This window comes from Drosophila teissieri, chromosome 3L (genome assembly GCF_016746235.2).
Source record: "Drosophila teissieri strain GT53w chromosome 3L, Prin_Dtei_1.1, whole genome shotgun sequence".
NCBI classification, from domain to species: Eukaryota; Metazoa; Arthropoda; class Insecta; order Diptera; family Drosophilidae; genus Drosophila; species Drosophila teissieri.
Window position 1 is genome coordinate 18,294,655 of NC_053031.1, and position 16,462 is coordinate 18,311,116.

Sequence of the window (16,462 nt, forward strand, 5' to 3'; positions counted from 1 at the left end):
TATATACCATTCAGACTGGGCCAGTTGACTTGGCAATTGTGTAAATAGCTGCAGAAAGAATGTAATTATAGACTTAAACTCGGGTCGCTGCACATTTTGGGACATGCAAATAGGCAACTTATTTATAAGCGCCATCGGTTTGCACGAGTAGCGTGGAAAATTTTCGTCAAGTTCAGATCTTCGGATGAACTCCCGTCTAGCGCTTGGACCAAAAGCATTGGCTGCAATCTCAGACAGCCAAGTAATAAATTCCCATTTTTTATGGCATCAAGAAAATCAAAAACATTTCGTTGAAAAATTATGTTTTGGAAAGCGAAGGAGGGGCGGGGGAGGAGGAGTTTTGAAGAACTGCCAGACGAGATGACGAGGATGCATCAAGTGCAAGACAAGCATGACGATGTGCACGATGTGCGTGCCTGGCTCAGCTCATCGCGATGCTGGTCTGGACCCGTCTTTACGATAATGCCCCGTACGTGGAAGATGCTCTCGGGGTCGGGCGACTGTTGATTCCTGGAAGGGCTGAGACTGAGAGCTGAGGGCCCAGGAAAATTGAAGGCCAAGACCGCGACTGCAACAAGAACATATCGCTTTATTGGCCGCACAGACAAGCTAGAGTAACCAACACAAATCTCTTCACATATGCATTTATTTGGACAAAATCACTTTTAATATTTTAGCTGTGCTCCGTTGGGGTAACTATAATGCTGGTGGGCATTCCTCTAAGTTCGCCTTGGCATCCCAGCAAGCTCTGCTATTACCAGGCAATCCAGTTTCCTCTTGTGAGCTGCAAACGCCGGAAAAGTCAATAATATGGTTAGGCACTTTTATACATTGATGTCCGAAACAGACAGTTATGAAATGCACAAAAATAAAATTTAATTAGTTTCCCTTGTATATCTTATATTAGTTATTGTTCGTTGGATAAATTAACACTATGGTTATAAAATCTATTACTGCATTTGTTAACTTTAAATCCAAGAAACCACGTTAGTAACTTAAATTACCTTTTGTTGAAGAATTTTTAATTGCTTTGCAGTAATTGTTTTCAGAAGCTTGTATGGAACTAGTTTTTAAAAGCAGCTAGTCTTATTTCAAGGGGTTATATTAACTTACCTCCACAAGCGATGACTTGAAGATCGCAGCGAGTCTGATTCTTCCAGACGTAGCTACCACGGACTTTCTCGCGGCATCCATCGTTCATGAACTCCACATTGTTGATGGGATTATTGAGTCTTCGGATGCAAGGATTGCAAGTGTCTCTTAGCTTGCGGCAGTCAGGAGTTTGTCCATTAATAAGCACGGAGCCGAGGATCAAGATGAGGCAGATAATACATGTCGATTGCATTTTAAGGCTTACGTGACAGTAAATCAACTGGAGTTTTCCTTCTGGCTTACATTGAGAAAGCTCAGCTTTATATAAGTTGGAAACAAGGAAGCGTTCTGTTCCAGATAGGACCACATCTGTTCTTTAAATTACCTATATTTTTTGTGGGAGATAATAAAGCAGCTAATTTTGCGCTACAGATGCACAGCTAGTTTGACCTATTGTATTTGTAAGTTTAAGAAAAGGGATAAAGCCCTTTTACACCTGTTAGCAGACAATTGGAAACGTATTCTTCCTTGAGCAATGTTTAGGGTATAAATACAGGGGCTACACTTCGAAATAGTCAGAGTAGTGATCAAGTCCACCTCAAGAACTTCTGCAATGTCGAAACTTGTGCTTTTGTTGGGTAAGCTAGTTTTTAAAAAGAGAATACTTCGATTATTAAACTTTACTCCTTTAGCTTTCTGCTGCATACTAATGACCCAGGTCCTTGCTCAGGATCCCTCCGGTCGCCAATTTTGCGATCGTTTATTCGCCGACTGTGTTCGTGAGCAGCCAACCGTGGGAATCAGGGATGATACGGTGGATCTATTTAATTCATACTGCGGACGACATGATCGAAACTGGAGGATACTTACCCGTTGTGAACTGGTGAAAGCCTCATGTATATGTAAGCAAGCTTATATTTGTTTTATCGGATATTTCATTAAGATTTTTCCTTCTCAGTAACTATGGTACGTTGCGACAATGTATCCTGCAAAAATGTTGCCGATAGCCTGCGGTCTTAAGAAATTTCAATATTCTACTCTTGTGAGATTCAATAAATGTGTTGTCAGCAGAACAGTGAGAGCAAATGAAGTCATTTATTTATAATATTTTTGGGGCTTGCTTAAACTTTAAGAATATTTCCACTAATATTATATAATTATCTAATATATCTATCTAGTTTACTAGTTTAGTAGTTACAAAAAGTTAAACATTTACTGCTGAGAATATCATAATATTTCAGACATGCTTATGCCTATAATAACACAATGTAAACTTCTTCTGGGCTTAAAGTTCACTCTTCACTCTTCGCATTTTGGTAACATCGGCCATTGTCAGACAATCCTTTTTCCTAACACCATTTACTGAAAAAGAAAATAATGACATAATGCTAAAGAACGCCTACATATGTGTATATACATACGTTCACAAGCGATTACCAGCATATCGCAGAGATCCTGATCCTCCCAAATGTAAACGTCTTGCAACTTCTGCCTGCATCCATTGTTAACGACCTCCAACTTGTTGTAGCTATCGTTTAGCTTAAGAAGACATTGTGAACAGTGTTTTTCAATTTCCTGGCAGTCAGGTGATAGTCCATTGACGACAAAATAACACAGAAGAAAATGGATCCAAAAAGAACTTGACTTAATCGTTGCTGAGATCATTGCATCTAAATAGAGTCTCTTTGCAGACGTGCTTTATATAATATGAGCAACAAGGAAACGAATCTCACACTTACCAGACCTTCAAAAATCTGTATTTATTGTAACCGGAAAAGGAACGTTATCTGGTCGAAATATCGCTGTTTATAATTAATCCACAGCTGTTACTCAAGTGCTTATTATGTGCTATAAATATCTGGCCAGAATTGGAGATTCACAATAATATGCTTACATATAAATTGCTCGTATCGATTTCACTTTTAACTTTAACTTGAAAGATATTGACTTAAAAGATTCCTAAAAGTGAATTTTAATTTATAACGCAAACCAGCTTAAATCACATTTTTAGTAATCATTTCTGCAGGTTTAGGGCCCTTATTTTATTTATTACCTCGCCTCTCTTTTCAATTTTTTTTGTTTCCTCCTTAAAAATGTTGTAAATGGTAGTAGAAATATGGTAAAACGTAGAATTTTCGATAAATGCATTTTATTGAAAATCAGTATATTTGCTCTAAGAATATGAGAAACAAATAAATATAATCCAGTTCCCAAAGTGCGTGTCCATCATATGCATATTTGGTCCTAATTGGCCAAGTCCTTTAGTACATTTGTTATCCTGGAGGTCTTGGAGTCACTTTGCGCATTTTGGCTAGCTCGGCGATAACAACACAATTCATTGCCCTATTCGGAGCTGAAAAACACCAATTAAAAACTTAAGAAACTGTATAAAGCTAAGAAAAATATATTGGCCTACCGGAACAAGCTATCGCTTGAAGTTCGCAAAGGTTCTGATCCGTCCATACATAGCTGCCTCGAACCCTGTTTCTGCATCCTTTATTTATAAATTCCACCTTGTTATAGGGATCATTAAGTGTTCGGATGCACTTAGAGCAAATATCCTTTATCTCCTTGCAGTCAGGCGATTGGCCATGGACTACCACACAGCCCAGGATCAGCAGGAAACAAAGAGTCAACTTCATCTTCAGATGACTTTGTGGTGATTTGCACTGTCATAACATCGAGTTCAGAATGGGGCTTTATATACGATAGCCAACAAGGAAGCGAGGTCTTCAATGTCCCCAATTTATCGAACATAATGAATTTAGTATAGCCAAAACTTGTAGGGTAAAAAGGTATACTAGACTAGTTGAAAAGTATGTAACAGGGAGAAGCAAGGTTTTTTAAATTTTGTTTATTTTGTTTGTTTATCTAGTCAATTTCTATCGGTATGCCTTAAGTTTTTTGCCACGCCCACTAACGCCCTCAAATCAGCCATAGGATTTTTTTATTGTTTTCATTTTTTATTTGTTTTTCCAACTTCTATTGATAAACCAAAAACATTCTACAATTTCTCGTTCGCACTCCCACAATCTGCGTAACGGGTATCTGATAGTCGAGAAACTCGACTATAGCGTTTTAGCCTGATATTCATTAAATCTGAATAAAGAAACAGATATGGTCTTAATACCTGCGCTAAATTCAGAAGGGTTTTCAATAAATTCTATAGCGCCTTTTGGACAATTGCAAAAGACAGCATTAAATGTACAATTTAGGGTATAAATACCCCGGGACACTTTCCAGTAGACCATAAAACTATTTCAAGCGTTGCGCCATGTTAAAACTTTTGCTGTCACTAGGTAAGCTTTACCAATAGGTATTTTTAAGTATTAGTACATTAATTTCTTACAGCTTTTGTGTGCTTGTTTATGGCTTACATACAAGCCAATCCTGAAGAAGCTAACAGACGACATAACCTCTGCATTCGCTCCTTCGATAAGTGTATCGAAAATGAAGCTAGGTTGGGAAAACAGGACGATACTTCCAAGTTCTTTAACGACTATTGTCGCCGATCTGATTCTGGCTGGTCAGATGTAAGCAGATGTGATCTTCTCCGTATAGCCTGTTTATGTGAGTAAACTTCTCCAAAAACTGAAGGACCAAACTAATATTTATTTTAATTACTTAGCTACTGTGCGCGATTGCGAAACACCGACTTGCAAGAATGTTGCCCACCGCATGCGTCTTTGGTAATCAAGTTAAGAGCACTCTGCAAACGTTACGTAAATAAACTGAAACAAGCAATATTATAAAGCAAGATGTAGCTTTTTATTCTTATTATTGGCAACATCAGTTAATCAAGTTTCTCTGCGTCTATGTCTCTGGAATCTGCATACCTAATCTCAACTTTTTAGCTTTTATAGTTCCTGAGATCGTGACGTTCATACGGACGGACATACAGGCAGACAGACGGACGGACAGGCGGATCCATGGCCAGAACGGTCCGCTATTGATCCTGATCAAGACTATACATACTTTATATGGTCAGAAATGTTTCCTTCTACCTGTTACATTCTTTTCAAGAAAAGATTCATAAAAGATTATTTTATATTATTTATTTAATATTTTGAGTCTAAGAGTAACGGGTAAAATAACGAGAAATGGAATAAGTGATAACTTGCTAAATTTTAATAGAGTTTCCAAGATCCAGAAAAGCAGTTCATTTTTTGGGTTAAAGAGTTGACATTAAGACTTGGACATAATGCTTTGTCTCTTTATTTACGTTTTAAAATAAAACTAACAATACATGTATTTTTTAGTTACTCTCAAGAGGAAAGAAAAATCAACGAATCCGTCTCATGCCAGTTATTCTAGCCACATTCTCGCAATCCAGTCGGGTTTCGTGATCTGCAATATATGAAATATTCTCAGAGTTCTATATATTATACTTTATAAAGATCTTACTTTCGCACGCAACAATTTGCATATCACAACGCCTTACATCCCGCCAAATCCAACGCCCTCTAAGTTTTTCCCTACAATCACTATTAATGAATTCCAGGTTGTTAACAGGATCCACTAAGCGGCGGGTACAAGGACGACAATGCTCGCGAATCCTGGTGCAATTTAAGCTCTGAGCCTTTATTGAGAGGCAGCAAAGAAAAATGGTTAGGAAAAAAACACACAGATGCCGCATTTTTATCACAACTGATAGCTGGAAACGGAGAGAAGTCGTTTTATACACAGGCGAACAGAGAAAAAACACTTGTATGATAATGAAATTCTAATTGGAGCAAGGATAGCCATATCACAATGTGGACTACTGACATCAAAACTCGTGTACAACAAAAGAACCACCTGATTAAAATAGAGCTGGGAAAGGTGTTCCTATTATTATGGTAAGGAACCTTGATCAGATTGCCCGTATAAATACAACCGCTCAGATGCTGTCACTTCAGTTTGGGAAGCTAAGAAATGTGGAAAATATTCTTGCTATTGGGTAAGAGTTTTATCTTGTCACCGATTGTTTTTTTTTCTCACAACCCCTTTTTAGTTCTTTGTGTCCTGCACTTGACCCACATTGAAGCTCAATGGAGTCGAGAGTACTGCGAGAATGTCTATAACGATTGTCAGCGATTTACTCCCAGAATAGGACGATTTGATGAGACGATAGACTCCTTTAATCGCCATTGTCGTCGGGAGCGCAGAGGAAGGTGGAATAGTGTATCTCGGTGTGAAATGGAAAAGGCCACTTGCCTTTGTGAGTAACATTTTCCATTTTAGTCTTTTAGCCACTCACTGATTGATATTTTAGTGATTTTTCGGCGCTGTGATGATATGTCCTGCAACAACATTGCGGATGTCTTGGAATTGTAATCCAGTCTTTATAGGAAATGTTTTGTTCAAAAACAGAAGATATTAACAAAAGCTTAAGCAATAACAGTCTTGTAATAAACACATTGTTTCATCAAAAGTAAATAAAAACAAACAAAGCCTATTCAAGGTCCAACTCTATAAAATCAGTTAAAATATGAACTCATATTTAGTTATACTAAAGATGTCAATTATATTGGTGCTGATAGGTAAGCCCCTTTTTTATATGGTTTTAATATAATTTTGTGCCTATAATGCCTCGAAAGTTGTCAGTGTTCTTATAGGAAGTGAAGGAAACTATTTTGGAGATTTATTCAAATGCAATGACTTGTTGCTAAAGTGTCGGGAAACTGAAACCATAATGGGGAAGTTCAATAGAATGACAAATGAGCTGAATCGAAACTGCAGTCGGGAAATTGGCTCCAAGTGGAGCAATATCACCCGTTGTGAATTGGCAGCTACAAAGTGTTTGTGTAAGAATATAACCAAGTAATTTATTCTATCAAGTATAATTTTAAAAATTGACTGATTATAGTGAAGCAGATGAATGCAATGCACGCCAGTTGTGAAAATATTGCCGATGTAATGCATCTTTAGGAGCGTATTAAATATGAATAGAGTAAAGAATAAAACATTACTAATTTATTTAAATTTGAATTGCTTTAACTAGCCATGGCTCAAACTTTTAGATTACCTCCCCCAAATTCTCGGTGAGCATTACTTTTAAGTGGAATATATTTTCTAGCCTTTGGGGCATCTGCTGCCTTTTGGTTTACCTTCGCATAAATCTCACCCTCGACAGGAGGAAATATTTATGAGGTAATCATTTCTAATTATCATCGAGCGACAACAAAAGCTGAGTAAACTTCTACTGGAAAATCTAATCACATGCTGGAACGGCGGACAGAAATAATTACGCCAAGACCTCGGGGCAAGAGGAGCAAAAAAGCAAAGACTCCCAACTAAAATAAAAATAAAAATCAATTTCAGGGCATTTCCTGGCCACGTTGCACGTGCCACGTGCCAAAGCAACAACAATAACAACTCGAGTGGAGTTTCGCTGGCTGGGGGATTCCCCCATATACTCGTATATATGCTGATAGCACTCGAACCCAAAATTTCATTACCATTTTTGGGGTAGCATTTTGTGCCCTCTGGCAGAGAGTCAATTACAGCAAGGAAGCGCCCGATGATGTCGTCATCCTTCCCGGAATCCTTCTGCGAGTCCTCGAAGAGGAAGCACTCCACATAGTTGCTTAATATTTATCTAGCGTCGGTAATCAGCCATCCCCGCCATGTGTCCATGATCTCGATAGCAAACAAGACCAAAAGCAAACAGTAATCCCGGCAAACAAATCTGAGCCGACCAGGCAGCCCAATGGGTTTTTAATAAACTCTCAGTTTATAATAAAATTTTCAGTGAATGTGATTATGATTACAATCGCAGTGATGACAAGATTTACAGATACAGCCCCTCCTTCCAATCGCCATCGCCGTCGCAGTCGCCGCCCCTCCACAAACTTTTACTTCGTTAGGTGTTCGTTTGAGTTATTTCAGAATCAGAAACTGAGTGTGAAATTTGGCAGCTTGTTACAGTTTTCCACCGGATCGAGGAAGTAGGGAGCCTGCAACCATTGACCCTAATCATGTAGCAGCTTGTAAAATGCGAGCGTGAAAAGAAAATTGAAAAGTTAGTTCGACGCCGGGTTTCCCGTCCGCCCCCGAAAACCCCCCTTGACGCCAGTTCTGTTTCTGAAAGGCTGTTGATTTGGGAAATTCCTTAAACTTGTCCGAAAGTCGGGTTGTAAAAGCCAAAAGTTGTTGGAGGTATATATGCCAAGATTATGGCAAGTTTCCTTAAGTACGAAAATGAGGAAAGCTATTTGAGTTTGCCGAACTATGGCTGCAATGCGGTGTTCTTCAGCTTTATTTTGAATAGCTTAGTAGTATTTGGATTCAGTGAGTTTTATTACGAAAAGGATAATTCAAATATATACATACCTATTAAGAACATCTGCTAGTAGGCCACTATATTATATCAAAAACTGCACAGATACGTCATATATCTAGACACTTAAATATATAACTATTTTAAATATATTAGTGTTAAAAGAGTTAAAGTGTTAAAGAAAATAGGTGTTTCCTTTTGATCTACTAGTTGTATAGAAAAAATAACCCTCTTTCATGTTTATTCTTATCTTTTCTGCATCACTTTAGCTTCTTCAACGCCTTCCTTACAACTTTAATTTCTTCCGAACAATGGCCTTTAAGAACACTAAAAAACACCTTCCGAGGGTAATCGACAGCACACTCCCCCAGACAAAGGCCAAACCACCCAAAACCACCCCCTTTTATGGAGCGGCCCCCCGTTCCACAACTGCAAAACACCCCACGAAAAACCCCCCAATAGATGGGCACACGTTTTGTTGCAATCCCGATGAGGAAATGCTAATCCGCATGTAATATTCGAAAATGATATGAAAATGCCAAACCAAACAACCACCCACCGAAGCAACCCGACTCCAAAAATCCACAGATCCAAAAATCCGGAGAGATCCAGAGATCCAGAGTAAAGCAGCCAGGCTGAACGGAAGCAACATTACTCAATGTCAACATCAAAATTGCTTTGGAATTCATGCATTCATTTATTTCGCCTTCAACAAAAAGGCAAACTAACGCACTATAGAAATTTTCATTTTCGGCTGAGTTTTAATTCGGGGGAATCGGAATCTCCGGGGTCCTTAAATAGCTGAACAGCCGGTTGGGAATGGGAACGGGAACTTTCATGCTGATTAAAAGTGGCAACTGTGTCTACGGGGTTGCGATGCTTTTTTGGGTTTTCGGTTTAGGTTTCGTGTTGCAACCTTTTTCCACTTGCCACAGAGGGTTGCCCCAGACACAACACAAGCGGGGTGGTGACTCATCCTGCTCCTGGCTGCACTTGTCCTTTGCTATTAAACAGAAAAATTTCGTCACAGACGGTGGCGTGAAATTTCGAAACGAATTCTCTAAACTCGCTCATTGTAATTTCTGTAATACGCGGGTGCATGGGCATGAGGCATGAGGCATGTGGCCAGGAAGTTTGTTTTTGTTTAAAGTTATTAGAATTCAGTTGGTTGTTCCGCGGCTGGAATTTGTGGTAGGTGGTGGTGGGTGATGGGTGATGGGTGCTGGGTGCTGGGTGGTTGGACCATCTCTGAGTGGGTGGGTCTACGCAACAGCTGGTGCTCCTGGGCCAGAACGCGACCAGTACTTGGCCGCAGTGTGGTCAATTTGAAGGACCCTTGTCTCGCCTCAGCACTTGTTTGCTTTTCGCCGATATGTTTGCGTGAGTGCCGGGGATTTTAATTCATTGGAAGGGCAAACAAATGCGCAAAAGTCAAGCGATTTGCGAGCACTCCATCCCATAGAAAAACGCGTGGAAAGGGCTAGCTGTGATTTTAATGGCAAGTACAAATTGCTTTCTAATCAAAAAATAAACCAGCAACAGTCGGATACATAGGAAAAAATCAAAGCATAAAGTACAAATTGTTTTGAAGTTATTCGTAAGGAATTAACGAGTTTTCCGAACTTACATTACTAAAAAAGTATCGGTTAGATGATTTAAAACGTGTAACTATGAGATACGTATTTTTTCCACTAAAGTATTCCACTTTTAGTTAACAATTCTTTAGTCGAATCATACGGAAATAATGGAATGTTGTTTATTGCTATCTCGTTAAGTCAATGGCTTGTTTTAGATTGCAGACTAGTCTCGAGAAAATGTGCACATCAAAAATCGCATTATAGCGCTCCTTAAAATAAGTCGTTAACTCTAAGTCTCGCCAACTTGATTCATGAATCATAAGTAATTGTTGCAATCTCAGTGCTGCCAAACAAAACAAATCCATAAAATGTAGCCGGCTAGACAGATAAATCGAGCAGAAAACCTCGATGAAGCCGGCGACGTGTTGGGAGCTGTTGACATGCCACGAACCTGAAAACAATTAACGTCCGATTTTGATATGTGTAGGAGAGAGCTAATCGAAAATCCCCATCGGCCAGACGGACGGACAGACAGCAGACAACAAACATGGGACAGTCCAGGTAACAATGTGATATTTGCCAGTCGACTGAGCAGCAAGGAGTCCTGGTCCACAGGACAAGTGTTTTCGGCGATAACAAAAGGTGTTGCACAAACGAGGTCCTCCGTAGTCGGGATTTATGTAAGAGGATGCACCTAGAAAAATATGCAAGTAGAAAGTAGTCTGGATAGATCGAGATACGGTTTCCTAATGTCCAAAAAGAAAGCAAGAAAAAATAGGAGAAAGCATTTCTTAAAATTTGTTCATAAAATATATTAAGCATTTCCTATTAAGTACAACGTATTTTTTATATTTTATTGCATAGCTCATAGACTCTGATTTGATCATAAAATATATAAAGCATTTCCTATTAAGTACAAAGTATTTTTTATATTTTATTGCATTGCATAGTATAGACTCTGATTGACTTACAAAATCACAACTGAATCAAATTTATTCCCAGTGTTTAAATAAAACTCCCATCGGAGCCGCGTGGGAGCGAGGACTGTGCTCATTAAACGTCAATTTCTAGTCGCCGCCGCACATCAAACGCTGGCGAAAAGGACATCGCATACATCCCGCTGAGCGCGTGTCCTTTGAATTAGAAGCGATCCCAAGTCCATAATGCGGTCGAGCTGACCGACCGTTGTATCCCTACATATATAGTATGTGTATGTCCTTAGTTCATCTGGCGCGCCTGAGTTATGCGACCATTGTTCCCATCGCCTTTCGGCCAGTGAGTTATTATCCCTTTCGCATATGTTGCGGCGCGGCATTGTCCTTCGGCTGCCTCGCCACGAATCCTTTCAAATGTCTGTTGCTCGGACACGCCTTGGAGATTGGGCGTTTTGCAGTTAAACGTCGTGGCTGCAAAGTTTTTGGGGCGTGTTCGCTTCATAAATTGATTTCTGGTTCTGTAGAAATTTGGTTTCCTTTATTTTTGGGTTTTTGTAGATTTTCCTTGCCTCGAATTTCATAATTATCGGGCCGTGTGCGAACACTCTGGATACATATATTCCTTTTGCCCGTATCCTGCACTTGTTCAACTTGTTCGAGGAGATACAAAAATCAATTTACTGCCTTGCCCTCCCCATCGATTGCCCTGTTTCCTGGCGTTTTTGTTTTTGGTTTTATTTTTATTTTTTGTGTATTTTTGGGCTGCGGTCAATGTTCTTGGCCAGACCAGGCCAGCAGTAGTGGTCAACCAAGTGTTGGACAGCATTATAAATATTTGAGCTTGCCCTTGCAGCTTACGGAAAACGAATGTCCGGAGCGGAGAAATTACTGCTGCAGTGCGTTGAATTGTTAAGGAATCTGGAGTGCTGAGCTCTAGCTCCTTTGCGGGTCGGTTGTTGATTTTATTTCCAACCATAAATCGTTGTAATGAAAAACTTGTTCAGACGCAGATTAAAGTTCTTCGGGCACTTCATAGAAACTTTATATTTATTGTGATAAGCTGACCCAGTTCGGGATTCATATCTTGATACAAATTGGTTGCAACATTTCCTGAAAGTCGAACTTTCTGGGCTGCTTCAGATTACCACAATTAAATGGCATCCTAATATTGGGCAATTCTGTTCCACTTAAAAGTTTAAGCTGCCTTTTGTTCCGAAATGGCTGGAAATTCAAATCTCGATTAGCCGAAATATCCTGCGGAGGCAAGTCCTATCATTATATATCAACTCCGAAAGGGCTCTGCATCTATGAAAATTACACATTTGCCAACTGCTAATTGCAAGTCATAAATTAAACCCTCACCCGGCTCTCGAAAAGGACCAGAGCGTTCGCAGGACTCTGGTCACTGGAGACAGGACACTGGGCGGTGATCCTTGCGGGCCCAGGACACAGATACGAAACTGAACTGAAGTGCGGGGTTGTCAAAAACTTTAGATTGCATTAAAACTGCTCATAGGCCGGCGGCATAGTTGTGCGGCCTTCACTCGCAAAAATATGTTATTCGATTTATGGTAATTGATGTTTGTGCATATTCTTAATTTAAGAAAAAAACTGCACAGCTTAAGATAGATAGAGTTTTAATACTCCGCTAAAAATATATATATAGTAATGTTTATTTAGTTTAACATTTAGTAGAGATAACCAACCAAAATATTAATACTATTAGCATTATTAAGCTAATAATTTCAAACCATAAAATATTTTATCATGAATAAATAATTTTCAGCAAGAATTATTATTTTTTAAATTATGTATTGACTTTTTATTAATATTGGATTAAGTTCGTCATTATTTCTTTATTTATTGTGTCACTTCTGAGTGGGGGATCTCCGCATACAAGACGTTTGAAAATGTTTCATAAAAACGTACAATTTCATAGGTAATCTTCGGTCAATTTATAATTAACCTCGGGGGATTTTCTTAGAGTGCCGGTTAGCTATCCTGTTTAATATGCGTCCTGCAGCTAGTTGTAGACATCCGCACGCATTGCGATGCCGTGGCCAAAGCTTCAAAATATTAATTATGACAGATCTCCGGAACAGGCTCGCACACACATGTACTGTGGAGCATGGCGCTTGGCGAATGCCGTTGGCGAAATTTGCATTTATATTAAAAACAAACAGCAAGGAGTCCGGGAATCTCGGCCAGCAGCCAGAAACCAGAAGCCAGAATCCGGGAACACGATGACAGCGCCAGCGACTTGCGGCGTAATCAAAGACACGTCACCAACAGGCCATGGACCAATTTGCAATCAACCGACACGCCCCACCACCCACCGACTGCCAACCGCCAACCGCCCACCGCCCATCAGGCAACCACCCCCGCAGTCAGAGGCACCCACCGCAAAACTATTGCACTAAACCAAAACTGATTTCGTGGTCCGGACTTTAATTACATCTCATATATCAGAGAAGCGAAAACTTGTCGTGCGGAAGGGCAGCGAAGCGGGGATCGCATAAAAATGATTTCGTTTTGATTGCAATAACTCCCCCAATTTTCTTGGCTAATCCCCCACCCCCCACCACCCATCAGGCACTGCCCCACCCACACCCTTTGTTTGAGATGTGGCAAGTGCACTACTTGAGGGTTGTTCTACCCCAAAGTCGCCGCACAACACAAGTGTTGCCAATTGTTTGTAGCTATTTTGTCGGCGACAGCCTCCCAGAAATTGGCATCACAACCCCCAAAAATTATTAGATTTTATTGCATGTAGGAAAATGAAAATGGAAATGGAAAATTTTTCATCACTCCTCGAGGAGCGGAGGGAAAAGTTGTGCGTAAGCGATTTATTGGAGAGCGTGACTGTCATTGTCCTGCGGCTGTTTTTAATATTTCCAAGTGGCTTTTGTGGCAAATTTTACGATTGTATTATGTAGTGTTCTGTGTTCTGTGCATTGGCCATGGACCAGCTGGCGAATCCATCTGAACCCTCGAAAGGGTTAAATTTCGGGTGGCTCCACAAAATGCAGCGAGCCGTGAATATTTTGTCGAAATAAAAATTAGTTTGGGGATTTGCATTTGAATGGTATGCGGGGGATGCACAGCTCCACAGCTCCACAGTTGGAAAGTTGGCAAATGAAAGTTGGCTGCGGGTCCTGTCAACATTTTCGGTGTATATAAATCTGTTTGCCATTTGCATATGTAATAAGTGCGAGGACATTCCACTGATGGGATACGCAGCATGATAATCAGGAAAAGGACCTCCTCCGCAAAAAACAGAGAATATCAAACGAATTATGGTATGCTAACATGAATGCAAATGAACATGAGCACTTTTGGAATATTGTGGCAAAGTGAGTGGTATTATTGTTGTGGCTGATATGAGATTGGATTGCTAGATTGTGATTATTTATTCTGCAGTCTGGAAATATCATGAACTAAATATATACCTGTCCTCACTAAACGCATCCGATTAATTACGCTAAATTCAGGCTGAAAGTATCAGTTTTGGTTCGAAATTTTATAGGATGGTGGATTAGTTAGTGGATTAGATAGTGGGTTAGTTTTAAGCAAAGATCAGATTCTTAGGTAATCCCAAGGAAAGTCTGTAGTTCTATTTCATCCTAATACTTAAAAGGGAAAACTAAGGAATAATTCCAGGTATTTAACAACTAAGGGTGACTTAAGAGAGTGACTGTGTGGTCAGTTCAAGTGGAGATGCGTATCTCGAATTTGCATCATATCTCACGGCTCCTTCACGTACTTAAAGATACCATCTAAAGCTGCTAAGTAGAAGGGCAAACTAAGAGCCGGCACTTGAGGTAACTAGATCAGTCATCGACAGTTGTTCAACCAGAGAATCGTTCTGCATTCTCTTGCATTTAATTATGGGGAATTTCTTCTATTTTCAGGCACCTACTTTAAAGACCATTCAGCGCACGCCCTTGTTAGCATACAAATGCGAACCTACCGAACCTAAATCCCCTCAAATGGACAAGACTTGCTATAATTTCCATTGAGGTTCATGTTCAGGCTCGGCATCAGGCATCAGGTTTGTTCGGGGCAGGAACAGCTTGCTTTTGTCTACGAGAGCCGTCTGGCATTGGGTTACACAACTCCGAAAACTCAAACAGATGCCAGTCCGAGTTTCGTAGACCGAGGATGGGGCATTTAGCGCATCCTAACAACTGCTACATGACACCATATTATTAAATTAAATGCAGACACGCGTCCGGGCCACCAAAATCGTATGCTTCTCTATGGCATGGCCTTTGGACTTGGAGGAACAGATGGAGCCGGCCAACTACATGGTCAGCCGCAGTCTCCTTGGCCAAGTCGCAGCTTCTCCTTCAGCTTGTTTAACTAACAAGCCATATCGCGGTTCCAGGAAAGGCAATCAATAGATCTGTATACCGAGATAATGAAAACGACCCGAATGAACGATTTTTAATTATACTTCTGATGGCCTGTTGGCCTGGTAGCGATTGAGATCTGGTCACATATCATGTAACGTTAGGAAAATCTCTGGCTTTCAATTGGGGAATACGCATCTGTGGGATTAACTTTCTTCTTGGGATGCATAATTTCATAATTCAAATGGAATATATGAAGGTAAAAAGTCACCTGCGCACTGCTTGGGTTCAATAAAACACTCAACAAAAAGTTTGATTGGTACTCCAGTTAAGTGTGTAGATTTGTATGCATTAGTTAAAGTGAAAAGTAAGTGAGAAAGGCAATGAACAAAATTGATTAATGAATAATATAATGTTGGCTGGTTGGACAAATAAATTCTGAAGCATTCTACAGAATAAATATATATAAATATAAATATAATATTATGTTTAGTAACATGTATATTTTCATCTTACCTAAAGGGGTACCAAAAGTTCGATTGTACTACTTTAAAGAGCAACTACTTTGAAGTTAGTCACCTAGATCCACATTTTCTCTGAGTGTACAATCGCGACCTGTGCTGGATGGCCCTTGTCCCGACGATCATTGATCAATGATCGTGCCTCCTGCCGTCTGGCTACCTGCGGCACTAAGGCCACTTAGTGATTTTGGCCGTTGTTTGTTGACCAGGCCAAGCAGCTGCCACTACTTTTTTTTCGGGCCCAGACGACTCCACAAAATTGATGACGACAGGTTGCCAGGGCCAAAGTAGAAATGGAAAAAGGAGGAGGAATGAAACAATCGCAGAGGGCTGATCCCTCGGAACAGGGATTGGGATTGGAGAAGTCAGGATCGTCTGCTGATCTGACGTTAATCGACTAAATTGTAGCAGCTGAACTGTCAGTTTAGTTAAGTGGGCTGTGCCTCAACTGCGAAGGATGCTTTTGGCTTGATGTATGGCTGGCCAACATATCGATGACGAGTTGGCGATAAAGTCCTTCCTGCCCAGACTAGATATATGTACATATATTCCCCGGCTCGTCTGCTCTCATTAGGTCCTTGATTAATGATAGTTCTGCTCTCGTTTGGGGCTTATTGTCGCGCCTCTTGGCCAACGAAATTTTATTGCCTTCAATTTCGCAGTATCTATAGTGTCGCCGTCTTCATCGTCGCCCAACTTCATCATCAGATTCTCGCTCGTTTCG

General features: G+C 40.1%; 7 protein-coding genes across 7 annotated transcripts; 4 read left to right on the plus strand and 3 right to left on the minus strand.

Annotated features, from left to right (window-relative positions):
* Positions 1–719: 719 nt before the first annotated feature.
* Positions 720–1,363, minus strand: LOC122617841. The gene is made up of 2 exons (XM_043793854.1): positions 1,114–1,363; positions 720–784 (listed from the first exon to the last, which is right to left on the minus strand). Exons 1-2 carry the CDS (start codon positions 1,343–1,345, stop codon positions 720–722), a joined length of 297 nt encoding a protein of 98 aa, XP_043649789.1. The 5' UTR covers positions 1,346–1,363.
* Positions 1,364–1,687: 324 nt separating this feature from the next.
* LOC122617950 lies at positions 1,688–2,112 on the plus strand. The gene is made up of 3 exons (XM_043794018.1): positions 1,688–1,730; positions 1,785–1,994; positions 2,051–2,112. The coding sequence occupies exons 1-3, from the start codon at positions 1,706–1,708 to the stop codon at positions 2,110–2,112; spliced, it is 297 nt and encodes a 98-aa protein (XP_043649953.1). The 5' UTR covers positions 1,688–1,705.
* Positions 2,113–3,301: 1,189 nt separating this feature from the next.
* Positions 3,302–3,961, minus strand: LOC122617819. The gene is made up of 2 exons (XM_043793808.1): positions 3,509–3,961; positions 3,302–3,445 (listed from the first exon to the last, which is right to left on the minus strand). The coding sequence occupies exons 1-2, from the start codon at positions 3,732–3,734 to the stop codon at positions 3,366–3,368; spliced, it is 306 nt and encodes a 101-aa protein (XP_043649743.1). The 5' UTR covers positions 3,735–3,961; the 3' UTR covers positions 3,302–3,365.
* A 405-nt stretch (positions 3,962–4,366) lies between these two features.
* LOC122617961 lies at positions 4,367–4,785 on the plus strand. The gene is made up of 3 exons (XM_043794030.1): positions 4,367–4,391; positions 4,444–4,662; positions 4,721–4,785. Exons 1-3 carry the CDS (start codon positions 4,367–4,369, stop codon positions 4,783–4,785), a joined length of 309 nt encoding a protein of 102 aa, XP_043649965.1.
* A 589-nt stretch (positions 4,786–5,374) lies between these two features.
* Positions 5,375–5,734, minus strand: LOC122618045. The gene is made up of 2 exons (XM_043794166.1): positions 5,497–5,734; positions 5,375–5,439 (listed from the first exon to the last, which is right to left on the minus strand). Exons 1-2 carry the CDS (start codon positions 5,726–5,728, stop codon positions 5,375–5,377), a joined length of 297 nt encoding a protein of 98 aa, XP_043650101.1. The 5' UTR covers positions 5,729–5,734.
* A 272-nt stretch (positions 5,735–6,006) lies between these two features.
* LOC122617928 lies at positions 6,007–6,408 on the plus strand. The gene is made up of 3 exons (XM_043793987.1): positions 6,007–6,031; positions 6,086–6,292; positions 6,347–6,408. The coding sequence occupies exons 1-3, from the start codon at positions 6,007–6,009 to the stop codon at positions 6,406–6,408; spliced, it is 294 nt and encodes a 97-aa protein (XP_043649922.1).
* Positions 6,409–6,589: 181 nt separating this feature from the next.
* LOC122618099 lies at positions 6,590–7,002 on the plus strand. The gene is made up of 3 exons (XM_043794232.1): positions 6,590–6,614; positions 6,672–6,878; positions 6,941–7,002. The coding sequence occupies exons 1-3, from the start codon at positions 6,590–6,592 to the stop codon at positions 7,000–7,002; spliced, it is 294 nt and encodes a 97-aa protein (XP_043650167.1).
* Positions 7,003–16,462: the final 9,460 nt, after the last annotated feature.